Source organism: Platichthys flesus, chromosome 10 (genome assembly GCF_949316205.1).
Source record: "Platichthys flesus chromosome 10, fPlaFle2.1, whole genome shotgun sequence".
NCBI lineage: Eukaryota > Metazoa > Chordata > Actinopteri > Pleuronectiformes > Pleuronectidae > Platichthys > Platichthys flesus.
In genome coordinates, this window is record NC_084954.1 from 2,745,011 (window position 1) to 2,763,193 (window position 18,183).

General features: G+C 44.1%; 1 protein-coding gene across 1 annotated transcript in view; it reads left to right on the forward strand.

Annotated features, from left to right (window-relative positions):
- Positions 1-84: 84 nt before the first annotated feature.
- Positions 85-18,183, forward strand: part of atrn (attractin) — a 102,600-nt gene continuing 84,501 nt past the window's right edge. Inside the window, exons 1-5 of the mRNA XM_062397579.1 lie at positions 85-525; positions 10,883-10,966; positions 13,156-13,269; positions 13,444-13,572; positions 16,519-16,715. Of these exons, the coding sequence (XP_062253563.1) occupies positions 305-525; positions 10,883-10,966; positions 13,156-13,269; positions 13,444-13,572; positions 16,519-16,715 (745 nt within the window). The 5' untranslated portion in view covers positions 85-304. The remainder of the gene's footprint in view (positions 526-10,882; positions 10,967-13,155; positions 13,270-13,443; positions 13,573-16,518; positions 16,716-18,183) is intronic.

Genomic DNA, 18,183 nt, shown 5'->3' on the forward strand with positions numbered 1-18,183 from the left:
TAAAGGGGGCGGTGCCTGTGCGTTTAAAGCCCCGCGCGCCCCCGCCCCGCCGGTTGCGCATTTCCGCCGCCCTACGTCACTTCTGGATGTCAATATGCGGCTGGTTGCGGCGCTGGGAGACGGAACCTCCGGGAGGATGTGAACCAGTCCCCGGGGAACAGCAGCCAACACACCACCCTCACCTCCGGGCCAACGCGAACCTCGGGCCCGACTCACGGACGCACGGCCGCGGGCAGCTCGTCGGGTCTTTCTCCCCCCCCAGCAGCGGAGCGTCTGTCTGCAAGCAGCCATCTTTAGCGAAGGGATGTCCGGGGCCTGCTCGGGCTCCAGCCGGGGCCGGAGCCTGCTGATGCTGACCACCGCGCTCCTGCTGTCGCTCGCTGGGCTCCTGTCCGGGCTGCCCGGCTCCACCGAGGCGAAGGACTGCGACAAGCCGTGCATGAACGGCCAGTGCAACGCGGGCAGCTGTGTGTGCTTCCCCGGCTGGGTCGGGGACCAGTGCCAGCACTGCGGAGGGAGATTCAGGTACAGTCCGACGAGGAAGCTGCTTTTTACCGCTAAGACATCTCGACCACGTCCCTCTGCTCCGTGGAGAACCAGTGAGAGGCTGGAGGCTCCGGAGGAGCTGAGGGACAGCTGATACTCCACTGCTACTAGTACTGCTAGTACTGTCAGTAGTAATGATACCACTACTACTAGTACATCTAATACTTCAGTAGTACTGATACCACTACTACTAGTACATCTAATACTGTCAGTAGTACTGCTACCACTACTAATACTATCAGTAATATAGCTACTACTACTGCCAGTACTGTCACTATTACTGATACCACTAGTACTAGTACTGCTAGTACTGTCAGTAGTACTGCTACCACTACTAATACTATCAATAACATGGCTTCTAGTACAGCTAGTGCTGTCACTAGTACTGATACCACTGCTACTAGTACTGCTGGTACTGTCAGTAGTCTGCTACCACTGCTAATACTATCAGTAATGCTGCTACCACTACTATTACTACTAGTACTACTTATGCTATCAATAATACTGCTACATCAGTACTATTACTACTGCCACCACTAACACTACTACTACCACCACCACTCATGTCAACACAGGGCTCAGACGTCCTGGTCTAGAAGCTGCACATGTGTGTAGATAACCTGAGTACTGCTGGTATGTGATGTGTGTGTTTATCACAAGTAATTCTACTGATCACACACGTAGCACCACAGCACCTCATGTTTCCGTGTATGTTCTTTGAGCTGTGATGTGTTTTAGTATGTTTGTTTTGTGATATTCTGGTTTCATTGCCCAGCGCTGCAGATAAGAGCCGAGGGCTGATGATCATTGTGTTAATGTGTAATCGTCTAAAAGGGAGGAATCCCATTGGCCCAGAACAAATCCTTTTGTGTGACTTGCAGAATTAAACCTCAAAGTGTTCAACGTATAACAACGTTAAATTAATAATAAGCAGCAAATACTCACCTTTAAAAAGATTCCACCAGACATTTGTCAGTTTTCTACTCATACTTAGATAAACATGGAAATAGATATTTGTGTGTGTGTGTGGGGGGGGGGGGGGGGGGGGGGGGGGGTTAGCCGAGGGCACAGTCCACACTGGCTCCTTGTAATTGTCGTGTCTCTGTCAGGTGTGGTCTGGATTCACAGGACATGAAACACAGCAGGTGTCATGCTGCTTATGAGACAAACAAGTGAATATTACATTCCAACAGCCGGACAGCAGCTCAGTGGTGGTCAAACTTTTGTAAACAAACAAACCAGTATGGATTGTTGGGGACTGATTATCGATATCTGGACGTGAACGATTTCCAGTATTGATATATTTTTTATAATAAAGACTTTTTGTGTTAACTAAATTCTTGTTATCACCAAAATGACACTGAAATGTAATTTGGGCTGAATATTTTACAGTTTACCCGTTAACTTTATAAATACATATAAAATAAACATAGCATTGAATTAAGAAAATAAGCATTCTGCATTGTTTAAATGTAAAATACAAGTTTTCATGTCAGGAAACATAAATACACACATGTCTGTAAAAAGCTCACATCTCACAAGACACTTAATGAATCGGTCAGACTCTATTCAAAGCACATCCGCTCTCACTCGCCCACTTTCATGTGTGAAGCTTCCTGTTTCAGCTCAACTTATTTTACACAAACGCTGATGACACTGAGACCGTGTAATGTTAAACGCAGTGTGCTATAGAAGAGTGTCAAACGTTGATTTAATAAAAAGATTCAGACCATCGCTGCTGCACATCTTGTTCTTTGAGCTCATTAAAATGTCTCCTCTACTTGAGTTAGTATCGTGACCTGGACTCCTGGTGGAGACCATTGTCCTTCAGCGCTTCATTGAGACACAATCAGTGTTGATCACACAACTGTTTCTCCCTGTGAAACGCAAACGAACAACTTCCCTCGTCAAGATTCATCTCCCCTGGTTGAGCCGAGGCCGTAATGTTATACTTGTGCGTTGCATCTTTTTGGGTTGTTAGCAAGCTGATCTGGGTGCAGTGTTGTGATGAGCGAGCAGGTCCGTGCAGCTCCCACGTGTCCGCCACGGTCTGTTCAGCAGCCCTCAGTAAAACGCTGTTTAAAGGAGACCCTGGGTGTTCTGTCCTGAAAGAATTCAACACTCGGGGTACTGCTGCCTCAGCTCAGTGCCACCCTGCCCGGTTGTGAGAAGCCCAGTTGGCCTGTGGAGGCCTGTGGTGTTCTGCATACTCACCAATCTGCTGTGGTGAAGAAAAGGGGAAACTGGGACAATTTGCACATTAGTGTGGCCGATTGCTGATGGTATCTGAGCAGGTGAAGTGGAGGCTGCCGAGCTGCAGGGTCGAGTGCTGTCTGGGTCAAGTAGTGTGTCTTTGTTGTGGTTCAGAAACTGGTGATGTGTGGGAAATTAGGATTGTGACCTCCACCAGCTGCTTGGAGGATAACATGGAGGCTCAAAGTCCTGGGTTGGACTGGAGTTTAATTATCTTTCTGATGACTTCCTCCCAGCAGGTTTCTGTTTGTCAGAAGTGTTGCACAGTAAGTACTGGATGGGAAGAGGCAGATCCAGGAATTTGAAGATTTCCTTTGTTTTGCGAGATGAGTGATGAATCCTGATGATTTAGTTTAAGGCTCCTTTTGTGCCTTTTCTGCATTGTTAAGACTTTGGGACCAATTTCTGTAATTTGCAACAGCATTAAACGATAGAAGGGAAAAAAGTAGCTCACAGGATTCTTGGTCTTCACCTCCCACGATGTAATGTTTGAACAAGGACATTCATTTTGCTGGTAGTAATAAAAAAACACTCTATACTTTTCATCAATAGAACAAAGACGTGAAGCTTGGTTCAGATTCCCAGGTTTGGAAACGTCCTTGGTCTTGAAACAGTTCTAAGTCCTCTCACTTTTTAGAAATGAATTAAATGATAATTCACATTTCAAGAAGCTGACCCCCCCCCCATTTTGCTCCCAGTATTGGTGTGGTGGGAAAACTGTGACTGTGGTAAAAGCCCCTGGTTCCACTTAAAGTGAGACGATGTGTTGCTCTTGTGTGGATTTTTTTAATTTAACATCTATAGCCCGTAGTAACTATCGGTGGGATTCAAATCAATTTGAAAACCCCCCCCGAGGCTGTGGACGTTAATCTCATTCCCTTAATGTCTTTGGACGTTTTATAAACTTAACAATTAATCACTGATTTGAAAAAAGATTAAACCGATTAATTAGTAATGAAAGAGCTTGTTATCAGCAGCCTAGCATATATATTCCTGCATATTAGTTTTACCTAATTTTAAAACTGGGACTAGGACCTGGACGCTGGTTTTGATTGGTCCACTGGGCCCGATGAACGACCCTGTGAGGATTAGTGAAGTTGACCTTTCGCTCTGTCTGGAGCTCCGGAGTTTGACCTCTACTTCAACTTCTTCCCATTAAAAGCAGCAGGTCCCTCCGGCCTGCACTGCTGCAGCGGCTGTGATGTTGACCCTGAACTCCACTAATAGCTCAGCAGGGCTCTGACTTCCAGAACAAGTGCACCGGATCAAACGCTGGTGCCGCTGTGTAGAACTCTATCGGGGGATGTTGCAGCTGCCCCAGCCCGTCACACTGGTTACCAGTAAGCGGAGTGGTAAACCTGCTCTGATCCCATTCCCCCAGAACCAGGGCTGCTTCTGTTGTTGTTCCCGCGGTCAAAGGGATGATAGAGTTTTTTCTTTCTGGAGGAGAGGCTGTGGTCCGAGCCCGTGTTTAGCATACAGACAATGCTGCCATACAAGGCTGGCTGAGCGCTGGTGAGAGCGGCTTTCTGTGGCAAGTTCGTACCAAGATGGCGTCCTGATTGGCCATGAGGGCCAAAATCAACATGAAGGAGAGGGGCGGGGGGGGCAGGCAAAGACAGACTGGAGAGTTTTGTTGTAGATTTTCCTTTTGATCTAATGGAAACTTTAAAGTTGTGTGTACAATTTTTTTCCATGAATCACAGCGAGTAGATCTCCCTGGGTCACAAAATCAATATTCATTGTGTCTTGTTTTTATCAAATGAATATTGCAATTTAAGAAATGTCAGCCTCATCCAGGATCTCACACCACATGTAGCTCTGTCTTCCAGGGACGTCCATCTCTTCATTAGCTTTGGTTTCTCCCTTCAACTCAGAGTTTGAAAGTTAAACTGCTCTTCCTCTTCCCAGAAGAGTTACTTCCTGTTGCTGTGGTCAATCCCCAGACACTGTGAATGGACGACTTGGGAGAAGGTAGTTTGAATGGTGCTCTGTTTTATAGAGAGAGAAATCTTGATCTTTTTTAATGGAACTGTTCTGTCTTTGGCCGTAGTGTTTGTGTTTTCTGTTTTGACAGGAAATGAGAGACGCATGTTAACGACCAGTTTTAAAACCAGGGACGTTGCAGCTAATTGTTGCCTCGTAAAACTCCCAGAGACTTAACAGCAGTGCTTCAGCCGATTGCAGACAATCACCAAAAGCTCTCATACATTCAAAATATATATTATTTGTGTCCATAGAATGATGTAAACGTCATTTTCCTGAACCATAATCTCACATGGGCTCACTCTGAACATATCTAGAGCAACAGCCTCGGACATTTACATTCTCACAAACAGGCCTACTGGAGTTGTATAAGTAAAAGAGTGAATATCGTTGAATTTGGATTTGACATTAACTGTTGGTAATGAGCGTTGCCATAAGACTGAACTGTATCTGACATTCACACTCTTATCAGATCACTCCTTCAAAAGCCGGCTTTATGCTCCTCGGCACAAAGAAAAGCAACTGGACAGTTTTTATTTTTATTGATACGAGATAACGCATTAGTCAAGAAGTGTTTTTTTTTATTAGGATCGTGGTTATGAGTCTTTGCAGTGGGATGATGTGCTGAATTAAGTCTTTGTTAATGCCACTTAAAGACAGAATACGCCTCTGACGCATGTTCATGTCCTGATGCCCCCCCCCCAATTTCTATCCGATACCAGCCATCATCTCAGCTTTTAGTTTGCAGGTAAACGGTATTACACATCTCCAGTAATATATGTTCACCTTTTAATCTCTTCCTACAACTCACATCCTCATTCTGGAGTTTATTAATCATCATCTCTGCAACTGATGATCATTTTCATTACCTCCACCATGAGGTTGTTTGTTTGTTGTTGTGTTTTTTTAGAACAATCACACAAAATCGACTGAAGGAATTACCATGACACTTGGTGGGAGGATGTGTCATAGACCAAGAAGGAGCCCATTATATTTCATCAACAACCCGAACCCATTTTTGCTTGAAAATCACAAAAAGCCTACAGGAGAGTGATCATGAGAAGATTTAATGATGTGTTGTTTTGTGTAGAGTGTAAAGTTCCCTCTTATGTTTACACTCAAACAGTTGCCAACCATGTCTCTCTGTGATTTGGAGCGAGCTTGTTTACATTTGGTGTTTACCAGCTCTTCTCTCCTTTTGCTGGTGTGTTGCTACATGTCCTGGCACCTGATCACCACCAACTGTTGTGGAATAGCATGAAAATGTTGGCAGGTGTGTGCACATCTTTCCCCGTGTGTGTAGAGATGTGTCTCCACGATGCTGCTACGTATCAAAACCTCCAAGTCACCCGTTTAGATTCCCAGCTGATTGATCCATCACCTCTTTCAGCAGCAGTTTGAATCAATCTCTTGAAACCAGAGGGAAATTCAATGCTGCAAAAATTACACATTTTCCTTTTTTAAACACAAATGCTGTTGTTGTCCTTGTCCGACATTAACAGTAGATTTACTATATTTTCTCTTTCACAGTTCCACAGCTCGGTGCTCTGTAGTGAATCTGACGTATAGACGTCTGTGTGTTAGATGCGTCCACATCCGTCCTCCTGCGCTGTCTGGAACCTGCAGGCTGACCTCTCTTCTCTAAAAGGCCCAGCTCAGCTGCCAGTGCAACTACCTTCACGTCTGTGCCACTTCTATCTCATTCACGTCAACCTCCCGATGCAGAGACGCAGATATTCGCCCCGTCCCTTATCTCCTCGGGAGTCATTGATGTATTTACACGGCCGTACAAAAAGGCCTTAAACACACGTACTGAGAGAAGTGACCACATTAACTGGAAACATTACCTGGGGCTTCTCCTCATAAGACTCACTTTATTGTATGTAGTATTATGGTTAAAAACAATAATAGTATTTAATCTTGTTGTTGAGCACTGCATTATCTGTTTTATTTGGAAGCACTTGCTATATAACTATAGTTATCACTGTTGTTCTTATTAACATTATATTGTTATTCTCTTACACAGCACATAGTGTTTTGAAGGGTTTGACGCTGCAACTTTAACCAGAGAGGATGCAGGCATGGTTAATGTATTGTAGATGGTTTCCTGTTATTTAGTCTGTCAGGTAGCTCTTATCACATCAGGTATGTTTAACAGCTCATTTCTCATGGTTAGTTCGGGGGGGTGGGGGGTAAATGCAAGCTTGACTTTTCAATAACTTCACTGCAGGATGCCTGGAGTCATCGTCCCAAACGTTTTCCACGTTTAATTTCTTGTTTGCGGGTAAAAAATGTGCGAATCCCCTGAAAACGTTCCTGCTATCGAGGCAGGTTTCTCTTTTTGCAGAATGTGCAGAATCATACGAAGCTGTCACTGCCCCCCCCCACACTGAACTGCACAGGGACACCACAGTGAAAAGTGATGCTGTTCTCCCTAATAGATGTAGATCATGGTATCAGCAGCTTCTGTGCGTCTGGAGGGAGAACCCTTCTGCCTCAGTGTCCACGTTCTGTCTGAGCGTGCTCTTCTCCCCTTCAGCCTGTTGTTGCCTCCTCATGAAGGAGGAGTCGTGTTTGCTCTCTGCTCTCATGCTGCACCACTTTCCCCCCATTTGTCGAGCACTTGGCTCTGCAGCAGAGACGCTGTTTGCATGAGAAAGAGCAGCTGTTGAATGTCATGGTGAAACGTGAGGTTCTGCCTGGGTGGGTGTGCGTCTGGTGGTACGAGCTCCTCACTGGCTCGGGCTTGTCTCCCAGGACAGAGGAGACGGATCCTGTTTGACATGAGGAGGACAAACTCACAGACGTTCAGTTGGACCTTTTTAGAGTTCTCTAACTTTAGGCTGTAGTGCTGCACAGAGGTCAAAAGAACTTACTGGTGTTTCTAGTTAACTTTACCTTCTCACCTCGTGTTCACAGATATATTGAACACGTTGTAATGCACTGTATATAAAGGTGAAAGACAACACAACCCTTTAAAGTGGAGCCCAAGCATCTTGATTGCCCCCTGGTGGCCTACGGAAATATAGGTTATAAACTCCCACCTCCTCCAGGTTCGTGAACAGGACACGTGCCAAACTAAAGACTTAGAGCACAAGTCAAGGATGGTTTCTGTCATTTAAGTTAGTTCCATCACACTAATGTGAGTTCACGTGGTCATTTTTGTGGTACCTTTTATTTATTGCTATATGAAAGGTGGGAAACATCCTGATTGACAGCTGAGAATGACTCCTGATTGGCTGAGACGCTGCCTCTGCAATACCGTAGTGTCATTGTTGTCCAATGGACGGAAGTGGAAACGTGTTTATCTTAATTTACATTCTATGAAATAAACTTGCAAGCTTCTCTCAAGTCTCAGGAGAAAGAAGTGATTCTTTCCTGCCGGTAGAGTCACAGTGACCTTCACTCAACTTCACAGAATATTCACAGTGATGAATTATGAACCATTAATAAGAAAAGCTGGAGGGGGACATTTTTTGAGTAATGGAGTTATTCCATTTTACATGTGGCTAAAATGACTCTCGTGCTTTGTGTGATTATGAAACTGAGTTCCAGGAACAGGACGTTTGTTCTAGAAGCTTTCAGTTATTAGTTGATTAGAATTGATGATTGACCGAAGATCGAGTTAGTTAATTGTTTTGTAAAATGGTTGATTGGTTGAAGGGAACATTTTTTGGTTCAGTTTCAATTAATTCTCATATTTCAGATATATATCTGTTTCCTTAACGTGCTGTCTACATTTTTTTATTACAGTAAAATCATGAAGTCGTTGATGCAACTTTCTTTCTTTCTCTACTGCCTTCTGATTGTAAATGACCAGAATATATCTGCCCCCCCGGCGAGAGATGACATTAGACCGTGCTTTGACTTCTGCATATAAAAAGTCTCTTTATGTCCCAAACTGTCCTGGGTCTAAAAAAAGACTTGTCCCCCCCCCCCCCTCTGTTCAGAAGCCACCATTAGCTCTGCAGCAGACACAAGTTCCTTTCAATGTCCTTCATCTTTAAAAAGGACTAAATTCAAATGCTCGGTGGTAAATGGCTGAATTTGAGAGAAATTACACTTTGTCCTGAGAAGAGACACGATCCAATGTGCATTTTTAAGATGTCTGCTTTAATTTCCTCTGAATTTATTAATGCACACTACACCTAATGTCCCAATGCTCATCACAAAGAGCACCGTCATCATCACGTCTATAAACTGGGAATCTAAAGAAGCAAATGACTTTTCATTACAGTGGGATAACTGGAGAGGCAGAATTTCTCTACTTTATTAAACCAAAACTCTTTCAGGACGTTTCCCTGGAAGCACTTGATCCCCCCACTCTGGTCAAAACCATTAAGTCATTAGGGCAACTTGGTTGAAAATGAAAATACTGTCAGCCTAGTAATGGGTCTACAACAGTAATACTTTATATTTGAATTATATTCCTGTGATCCAGGAGGATTGTGTTTGTCCCAGTAGTGGTTGAAGTAGAACACATGTGCTCAGGACCAGCTGTGGTTTGCGTTGCGTGGCTGGTAGTGAGGTGTGTTCAGGGGAGTCCAGAGCCTGCTGTCCTCTGAGAGAGACACGTCTTTGTTTGTCTCCTCAGCCGTGAGTCCCAGGAGGCCCCGGTGGCATTAGCACTGAGAAACATGTAATTACACTCGTTAGCTCACCGCCACTGAGTCCTGTGACAGAGCTGTGTGAGTCTGCAGTGTGTGTCACTGTGGAGAAGCGGTTCGGTCTGATGCTGTCTGCAAGTCATCAAGTTTCAGAGATGAAGCAACAGCATCATTGTGTTTTATAGAGTCATGTGTACGTGCTGTAAAGTTGTTGTAAAGTTAACTTCACCTGCAGGAGCTGTACAAAGTTCTCTACAACAACATGGTGCGGCCCAGTTGTTGCCAAGATACAAAGCAGTTCAGTGGAAGTTGTGTTGTTTTTATGAGTTTGTGTTATCATCACGTGTGAAAGATCAACTTCCTGTTTGCGATGGTGAGAATGATGGAAATCATGATTTGAGTTTGAGACCGATTATCAGTTTGTCTCGATGTGGAGAACTCGAGCTCTTATCTGTGACTTGTGGTTGTTTTCAGCAGCAGATCTGAGATCTGTAGCTGCCTCTCGCAGCTGAACATGGGAGGAGGGGGTCCTCTGCAGTCGCTGGTGTGTTTCAGAACAAGGCTGTGACTGGGTGTGTGTGTGTGTGTGTTAGTCATTGCACCCTGAGACCCACATCAGTAATGATACAACCTCGGCCTGCATCTAAGTGTCCCCTGTGTAAATCAGCTCCTGTGTGCTGCTGTGTCATCAGGCTGGAGCTGATGAGGCAGGACAGGCCGGGCTCTGTACTTCACCTCAGCAGCGTCGGTGGCCGACCGGTGGCGTCGGCCTCGGATAATCATTTGCCGCGAGGTTTAATCATTCTCGGCCCCCGGAGCTGTCCTGGGTCTGTGTTTACCTGCTGGCTCCAGCCTGCTGATTGGCTCCTGTGTAATAACACTGTGTGGGGGGTCATCTCAGGGCTTCAACCGGGAAGCTGCAGTTTGTGTTTCAAGGCTTCGGACGATGACGTGAAGCTGGAATCAGCATTAGAACAGACTCTAAACAGCTAAATTAAATATATAGGGAGGACACATTAATATATTTAAATATCAAAAAGAATGATGAGAGCTGCTGCTCACTATTATTTTTTACTACGGAGTTAATGTATATTGTTAATAACAGTAGTAATAGTGAATATCTGAGGCTGTTTCTGTTTCCATCATATTTCCTGGTGTTAACACAGAACAGTTAAAGTTAAGTGTTACAAAAGTACAAAGTTCAACATCATTAAATACAAGGGTCATGTGATTTTAATTTTTTTAATTTTATTTTATTTTGGTCTATGCATGAATAATTTCATAACTAATTGGATTTGATCAGTTTATTAATGTGTAAAAAAAGGATTTGAACGAATTGCACATTGCTCATAAATCAAATTATTGGTTCAAATGAAGTTTCGTACAGTTTCTTGCTTTTTATTGTGACTCCTGATTCCAGCTCGTTAACATATTAAAACATTTTCCTGAGTAACCTTGAGTCTCTTGTGTTTCCTCTTCCTCTCCTCCAGGCTGACGGGGCCGAACGGCAGTCTGAGTGACGGACAAGGAAACTACAAGTACAAGACCAAGTGCACGTGGCTCATCGAGGGGAAGTAAGTGCAGATCCAACTCAACATTGAGACTTTATAACAACAACACAACAATATGCTACTCGTTTTTAAAGAACTTGACAATTTGTCTGATACTGACTGCGTCTCTTAAAAAGCTTCTGAAGTTAGTGTTTATAATACTTTTTTTTCCCCAGATTACAGTAGAATATTAGGGATTAAAGAATTTTGTGTATCGACCGGATAAAAACACAAATACAACCAAATTTGTGGAACTTGGATTCAGGAGAATAAACACATCTTGTCAGAGTTTTTTTTTCATTCCAGCAAATTTAATCGCTGAAACAAATATGTCTGTGAAACTCATTATTAGCTGTGAAATTAATATAAATAGAATTTATCAAATGTTCTTTTGAGGCGTTCAAACATCTTTGCCACCAAGAACCCCCCCCCCCCCCCACGCATATGGACTCATAAGTAGCCTGAAGAATCACCACATGAACGTGAAACATTAAATTAGACTAGATTAAAGTTTATTGTCATGCATAAGTACAAATACAAATACAACGAAATGCAGTTTAGCGTCTAACCAGAAGTGCAAAAAAAGGCAGTAGAGTGCAGAGTATTGTGCGTATTTAAAGTGGAATGTAAATAAATAGATATGTAAAGTAAGAAATATATATGGAATAGTACAGTATTAAGATGTAATAGTACAGTATTAACAGCTTCAGCTTCTACAAAGGAAGACTTCCTCAAACCCTCTGCTCAGCTGTGAGATATAAAAACTGAAACCATAACTCAATAATGTAGATTTCACTGGAGCTGATAATGATTATTAGATCGAGTCCCCGCTGTCGTCCTTCACTCGGGTCCCTCTCTCATAAGGGCTGCCCAGTATCCAGCCGGTGATGGATGGACGTTAACGGCAAAGTAACCGTGAAGAAATCCAATACTCCTCCGCCCGTATTGTTCAAGTCAGCAGAACCTCGGCACGGGGAATTGATCCAGAGCAACAGTTCTTCATTTATCTGGCTCCTCCAACCTGCGAGCTCTTTGATTACATTTACATTTTGGGCTTTGAGCCAATGCTCATTCCGAGGGATTGACCACAGGAGGTCACAGTTAACGTTCGCTCGCCTCGACGCAAGTGCAACCGCTTCGGGGGGGGGGGGGGTTCCTGAACTCCTGACCCCTCCTCCTCCTGGATGGACTCTAATCACCAGGGCGCCATGTGGCCCGGCGGCTTCATTACGTTCTAATGGCTCCTTCATTTGCTGTCTTCAGCCCTCGGGCGGCTCCTGACAGGAGGTTAACGTCTCGACACCTGCTTCAAAGTGACCAGAACACTTGGAAAGTGGTTTCATGAGCCTCTGATGTGCATTCCCTTAAAGCTCCCTCTGCAGACGAGTGTGTAGAGTCGTTCGGTTTGGAACATCTGGCCAGTTGCCCGACAGGCTGCGTGTCTCAATGGGCCCCTGATGACCGTGGCTTCTGAACTGGAATGGGATGTTTTACCACTCACTCTTGATTCACCCATCACAAGTCTTCTTCGTGATCAAACCTTGGGGCTGCTGCCATTCTTTGGTTTGTTTGTCTGTGCGGGGGGGAGAAGGGGGAGGAGTGAGTCAGCGCTTCACTCTGATAAATCAAATTTCGAGGAGGAAAATGTGACTTTTCATAAAATGTGCTCCCCTCGTTAGGACGCTAAATGGGCCTTTGTCCTCCGTCCCCTCCTCCTTTCACTGATTTCATTTTGCGATATTAACCAAATCAAGAGCCGCGGCATTTTGAAGAATCTCATGAACGTCTTAAATCGAGAACCGATTGCACAAACTGGTTCTTCCTGCCTTGATATCTGATTCTCTTTACTGTAATAACACTCAGTTAAAGTGGACAGTTCATTAATTTAGTTCAGCAGCAAGTTTAACTTCCTGTGTGACGTAAAACTTCACTGTCAGATTTATCAGGTGGATTTTAGGTTTAACAAAAACACATGATAGTTTATATTACCAATTAAATATATCATATTTAATTTATATCCTTCAGCTCTTCATTCTGTGATTTCATGCAAATACACAACAGATAATGTTGTGTACTTTTACATTCACAACAAACCTTTACAACAACCTAGTGGATAAATAAGTTCTAATGTTCTGAAGGTTTTAATAAGTTTAACACACTTGTGTCAACAACAGCATTCTCATGGTGTTTCTGTGTGTGTGTCTGTGTTCAAGGCCCAACACCGTACTGAGACTGAGGTTCAACCACTTTGCCACCGAGTGCAGCTGGGACCACCTGTACGTGTACGACGGGGACTCCATCTACGCCCCGCTGCTCGCTGCCTTCAGGTACACCTCCTGGGGATGCTTTTCTAATTTCACAATTTTAATTCAAAACCTGTAAAAACACGTTCTAGGATTTCAAATTTACGGTTGCAGGGATTCTTTTACAAACCACTGCTGAACCATTAAACTACCACATTAAAAGCATCCTTCATTTTGACTCTTGTGTTGTGACTGCAGTGGTCTCATCGTCCCTGAGCGCTATGGGAACGAGACGGTTCCAGAGGTGGTGTCCCAGTCCGGCTTCGCCCTGCTGCACTTCTTCAGTGATGCTGCCTACAACCTCACCGGCTTCAACATCTCCTACAGGTGAGACAAACACACAACGTGACCATGACTCACACTACAAGTCACTTCCACCCTCTTGCCCAAGGACACTTTGGCATGCAGGGGGCTGGGGATCAAACTACCGACCCTGCCTCATGTGTATACTCCATTCCTGTATTCATTCCATTTTTTAAAGTTAACCCCTTGAATGTGATACCTCTCTTAAACCTGAATGATCACATTTGTGTTTTTAATTACAGATAAACTTGAATTAGAATTAGAAATAGATCAGATCCCTTTTCCCTTTGCCAGTAGGAGAGTGGTCCTGTCTGTTTTTCCCCCGGTGCTCTTCACTGCTTCATCTTGCACAATTAGAAGAAGAGTATAATTCTTGCATGTGGTTCGTAAGGTGTAGAAAATAATAAGTACACAAATGCACAGCCAACCCCCTGAAGTTCTGTGTGGGTCACATCCTGATCGATTCTATTCTCATTGCACAAGCCGAATGTGGAAAACAGGCTTTACACGAGTTGAAGGTAATTTCTTCACCAGGCTGCTCCTTCCAAACACATTCAAACATTTTTATTAGATCTGGTCATTTGTTTTTAGTGAAGGGAGTTTCCTCATGTCCCATTGCTCCTGAGCCTCTGCAGCCGAGTGCGTGCTGCTGCCAAACAGCTGAGTTTGAACTTCTCTGAGAATCCAAAACATGCATCCACGATGGAGTCAGCCACCGACTCACAGGCGTGTCGAGACCAACTCCTGAGAAGAAACACTCAAATGATTTCTGTTTCTGTTGAAAGTCCCACTTCCCTCCCTCAGAACACAATGACTCACACACACTTATTACTTTCTGCATGATTCACTCTGCACACGGACTCGACCGGTTTGACGGCGCTTTAGCAAGAGGCTGAAAGTCCACATGTGTTTTTTACACAGGGTCATTACACCAGCATGGAACTGTGGCTCGTTAGAATAGATTGAAACTTATATTAGTTTATATAGAGCTATAATCAAGGTAAAGTTATTTTCTCTTTTAGATTTGAAGGTTTCATTGTGATAAATGACAATAGACTGTATATGGAACTAAAACTAAACATATGAAGTATTGTTCCAGTGGATTCAACTGGGATTAAAAGGGACAATATTCTAGAAGCCAAGGTGGAGCCTGTCTCCTCCAAACATCTGCACCGGGACACAATGGACCCCTCCGTTCTCTCCACCCCCCTCGCCCATTGGTGGCCTTCAGGACCGAGACAGAAACTTCACCTTCTTCACTTCGGTCTCTTGCTTTGATGGATCATGTTGTTTACTCAGAGTTGTATTGTTGTTTACTCGTCGTTACTCTGGTGGCTTCTGGTCTTGTCCAATGTTTACAGTTTATTTTTCATATTTACACAAGGAAACTGTTTGCTTCTTGTTTCGTGGTTTTCTCTCCCTCCATCGTAGCTTATGGGTGGTGATAGTTGTGTTAGTGTCTCATGTGAATACATCAGGATAAGAAACTGAGCAGCTTTTCTTCACCGAACCCACAGGAGTGATTCTCTGACTTCTGCTGCTGAGCCTGAGGAACCTGTCTGACACGAGGCCTCAGTCTCTACTAACCGAACCAGTTAGGACTCGATAACAGGACAGAGACATTCAGATCACAGTCTGAGCAGTGTGGATTTTTGTTGTAGTATTATATAATATTATTTTAGTATTCTGTTTTAAAATTTTCGATGGTAATCAAAAATATGAAAGCCCTTATTACAGAGAAATGTAGTCGAGGTTTAACCATAAAGTTTGTTATAAATTCCTATAAATACAAAGGAGAAACAAATGTAACCTGATTGCAAAATTTCTATATTTTTTAAATATAAAATGTAAAGATGCTCATTGTTTATTCTGTAAAATCTAAATTTGCATATTAGCAAACATAAGCAGGACTCCAGCTAAAGGGACTTCAACATTTTAAAACTGTATTAAATGTAGTTTTGAACACAAGCTGCTTATAAATCAACTTACTTAATAACATTTTACTACATTTGAAAAGTACAATTTAAAACATTTGCAAGATTTATTTAACATTCAAGGATTTACACTTGAGTTTAACCTCCATGCTTTATCATGTACAGGTCAGCAGAATCAGTGGGTTGTAACTGGGTCGGACTCTGAGGCCACTATCACCGATCTATAAACGTATAAAAAGTCTTATCGGTTTGACCTCATGAGTAAAAATTAACTTTTCAACTCTTCCTCATTGCTGCATTTTTTTTCTTGTTTTTGTTGTTGGGGTCAAACATCATCTCTACACAATTCCACTGGAGTTTAGAAAGAAGCTCTTTATTAATCGTTGACACGGTGAGTCAAAGGATCTCTGCTCTATTGATAAAAGCTTTTTTATTTCCATTCAGCCTGACGCAGGATGAACTAATAAAGATCAGTTTCTCTGCTCAGGATTCATCATCTCAGAGTTCAGGGTCCAGACTCAGACTTCGGTGATATCTGTTTTCTGAGACCAGCCTCAGCTTCACTCATCGGCTGCTGGTTTGAGAGAAAGAAGAGAGAACTGGTCACCAGCTATAATGAATTAATGGAATTTGGTATATTTGTTCACTGACTCCTAACAGAGGAGATGAAGGTACGAAGACAACCTCGTACTTTCAGTCCTGAGAGACGCTCTGTGTTCCCATCTGCTCGCCGGTGCCTGCGGTGACTCGATAGCTGCCAGTAACTTCAGCCGGTAGTTCGATGCCGTCTCTCTTGACAAGTGTTGAGGCAGGTGCTTGACCCACTGATCAGGGAGGAGGACGAGGCCAGCAGCAACACGTTCAGCTGTCTGCGGGGGGGGGGGGGGTTGCATATTCCAGCTTCCAGCTTCCAGCCTGCAGACAGCTGAGCCACTCCTTCCACTGAAGCACATCCAACTCCCCAGTTTAAAGGTTATCCTGATATTTTATTCACAGACTTAAACCCTTTGCTTCTCTCTCCCCCCCCCCCCTTCAGGGTGAATTCCTGTCCCAACAACTGCTCGGGCCACGGCGAGTGTCGCGTGGGGAACTCCAGTTCCTCGGTGCTCTGCGAGTGTGAAGCCAACTGGAAGGGAGAGGCCTGCGACGTCCCGTACTGCCTGGCCGACTGCGGCTCCCCCGAGCGAGGCCGCTGCCAGGACGAGGCCTGCGTCTGCAACACGGGATGGCAAGGTGTGGGGGGGGGCGGCGCTGCTGAGGGGATGTGACCTCATTGTCTCATGCAATGCGCTGGTTTGAGTATCCACAATGTCATCGGGTTGGCCACGCCAGACACTCCTCAGCTGTTAAGATAAGCTTCCTACTGGGCCTGCATTCTGAGCAGTGGCTCTGCTGCCATACATTTAAAATGCTAAGAATCACTTTCACCAGCCAAATGGTGATTAATACTGGATATCTGTGGAAACACTCATAGTTCTAATTGATTTTGTGCCGCAGTTATCATTACAGAATGATACCAACTCCATTAATCCAGATTTTGCCTGTTTATCAGTCGATTCAACCCAGTTTACCCCCCCCTACCCCCCACACACACACCCTCTGTTACTGAGCTCCTCACAGCCTCCATCTGCTCCACCTGTTGCATTCAATTAAACTCTGATCAGTTCTCTCATCATTTGGAGACATGAATATAGTTTTTAATTTAATTTTATATGACGATGACCTGCCATTACTGTACTTTCTTTTTTTAAATCCATCCATATGGGCCTAAGAACTCTATTAGTTCTGAAATGGCTCCACTGCCGAGACAACAGCTTAATTTAACTGCAGTTATATCAGCAGCTCAGTGTGCTCATGATCTAATTACCAAAGCTGAGGGAGTCGGGGAAACAGACTGGCAATTTCTTTTTTTTTTTTAAGCCTTTATTACCCTGTCATGGTGTTTTAGCCGGAGAATAGGACACTTAGTGCCCTGGCTGCTGCTCTCTTCCACATGAACTCATTCTCTAAACAGCCAGAGCACCAGCAGAGACAGATGCTCGGTGAATCCAGCCGTGCGTTCAGTCTCCTTCACACATGTGTAGCTTCTGCAAACTGCTTCTTAAAGGGAGGAGACACAACACTTCTGTTTTATGGAAATGCCAGCTCGGTGCAAATGTTATGGAGTTAGTGATGCTGGAGTCGAGTGATATTCTCCTCTGAGGGGGGGGGGGGTTCCACTGCCGCTGACCAAAACAAAGAGCAGGAGTGTTAATGTGACCTTGATTGTTCCAGTGAGACACAACACTTCCTGTCACGTGGTCACCTCTGCATTGTTTTAAGAAGATCAATAAGGAAATCCCCCCCCGCCCCCCTCCAGTGGTTTACATCCTGTCTCTGCTGCACAGTGCAGCCATAGCACTAATTAGCTGGTGGAGGTTTTATTCCAGGCAGGTTTTTTCATCTGCCTTTCATCAGGTGAGGATGGATGGACATGAGATGAACCGGATCAAAGGACTGCCCTGAAACCTCACCACAGCGTGAGGGATTCAAACCATCGACAGGCAGCGGGCGAGCTTTCTATTTCTGACTTTGCAGTTGTTGTTGCCCAAAAGAAATTTGAAGAATCCTTTCCCCGTTCATTTCAGGAGCGATTTCCGGTTTATGCTGGTGTATGCTGGTGTTATTGTTCTCGGCCAGTAAGAGGGGAAGGCAACTTCGG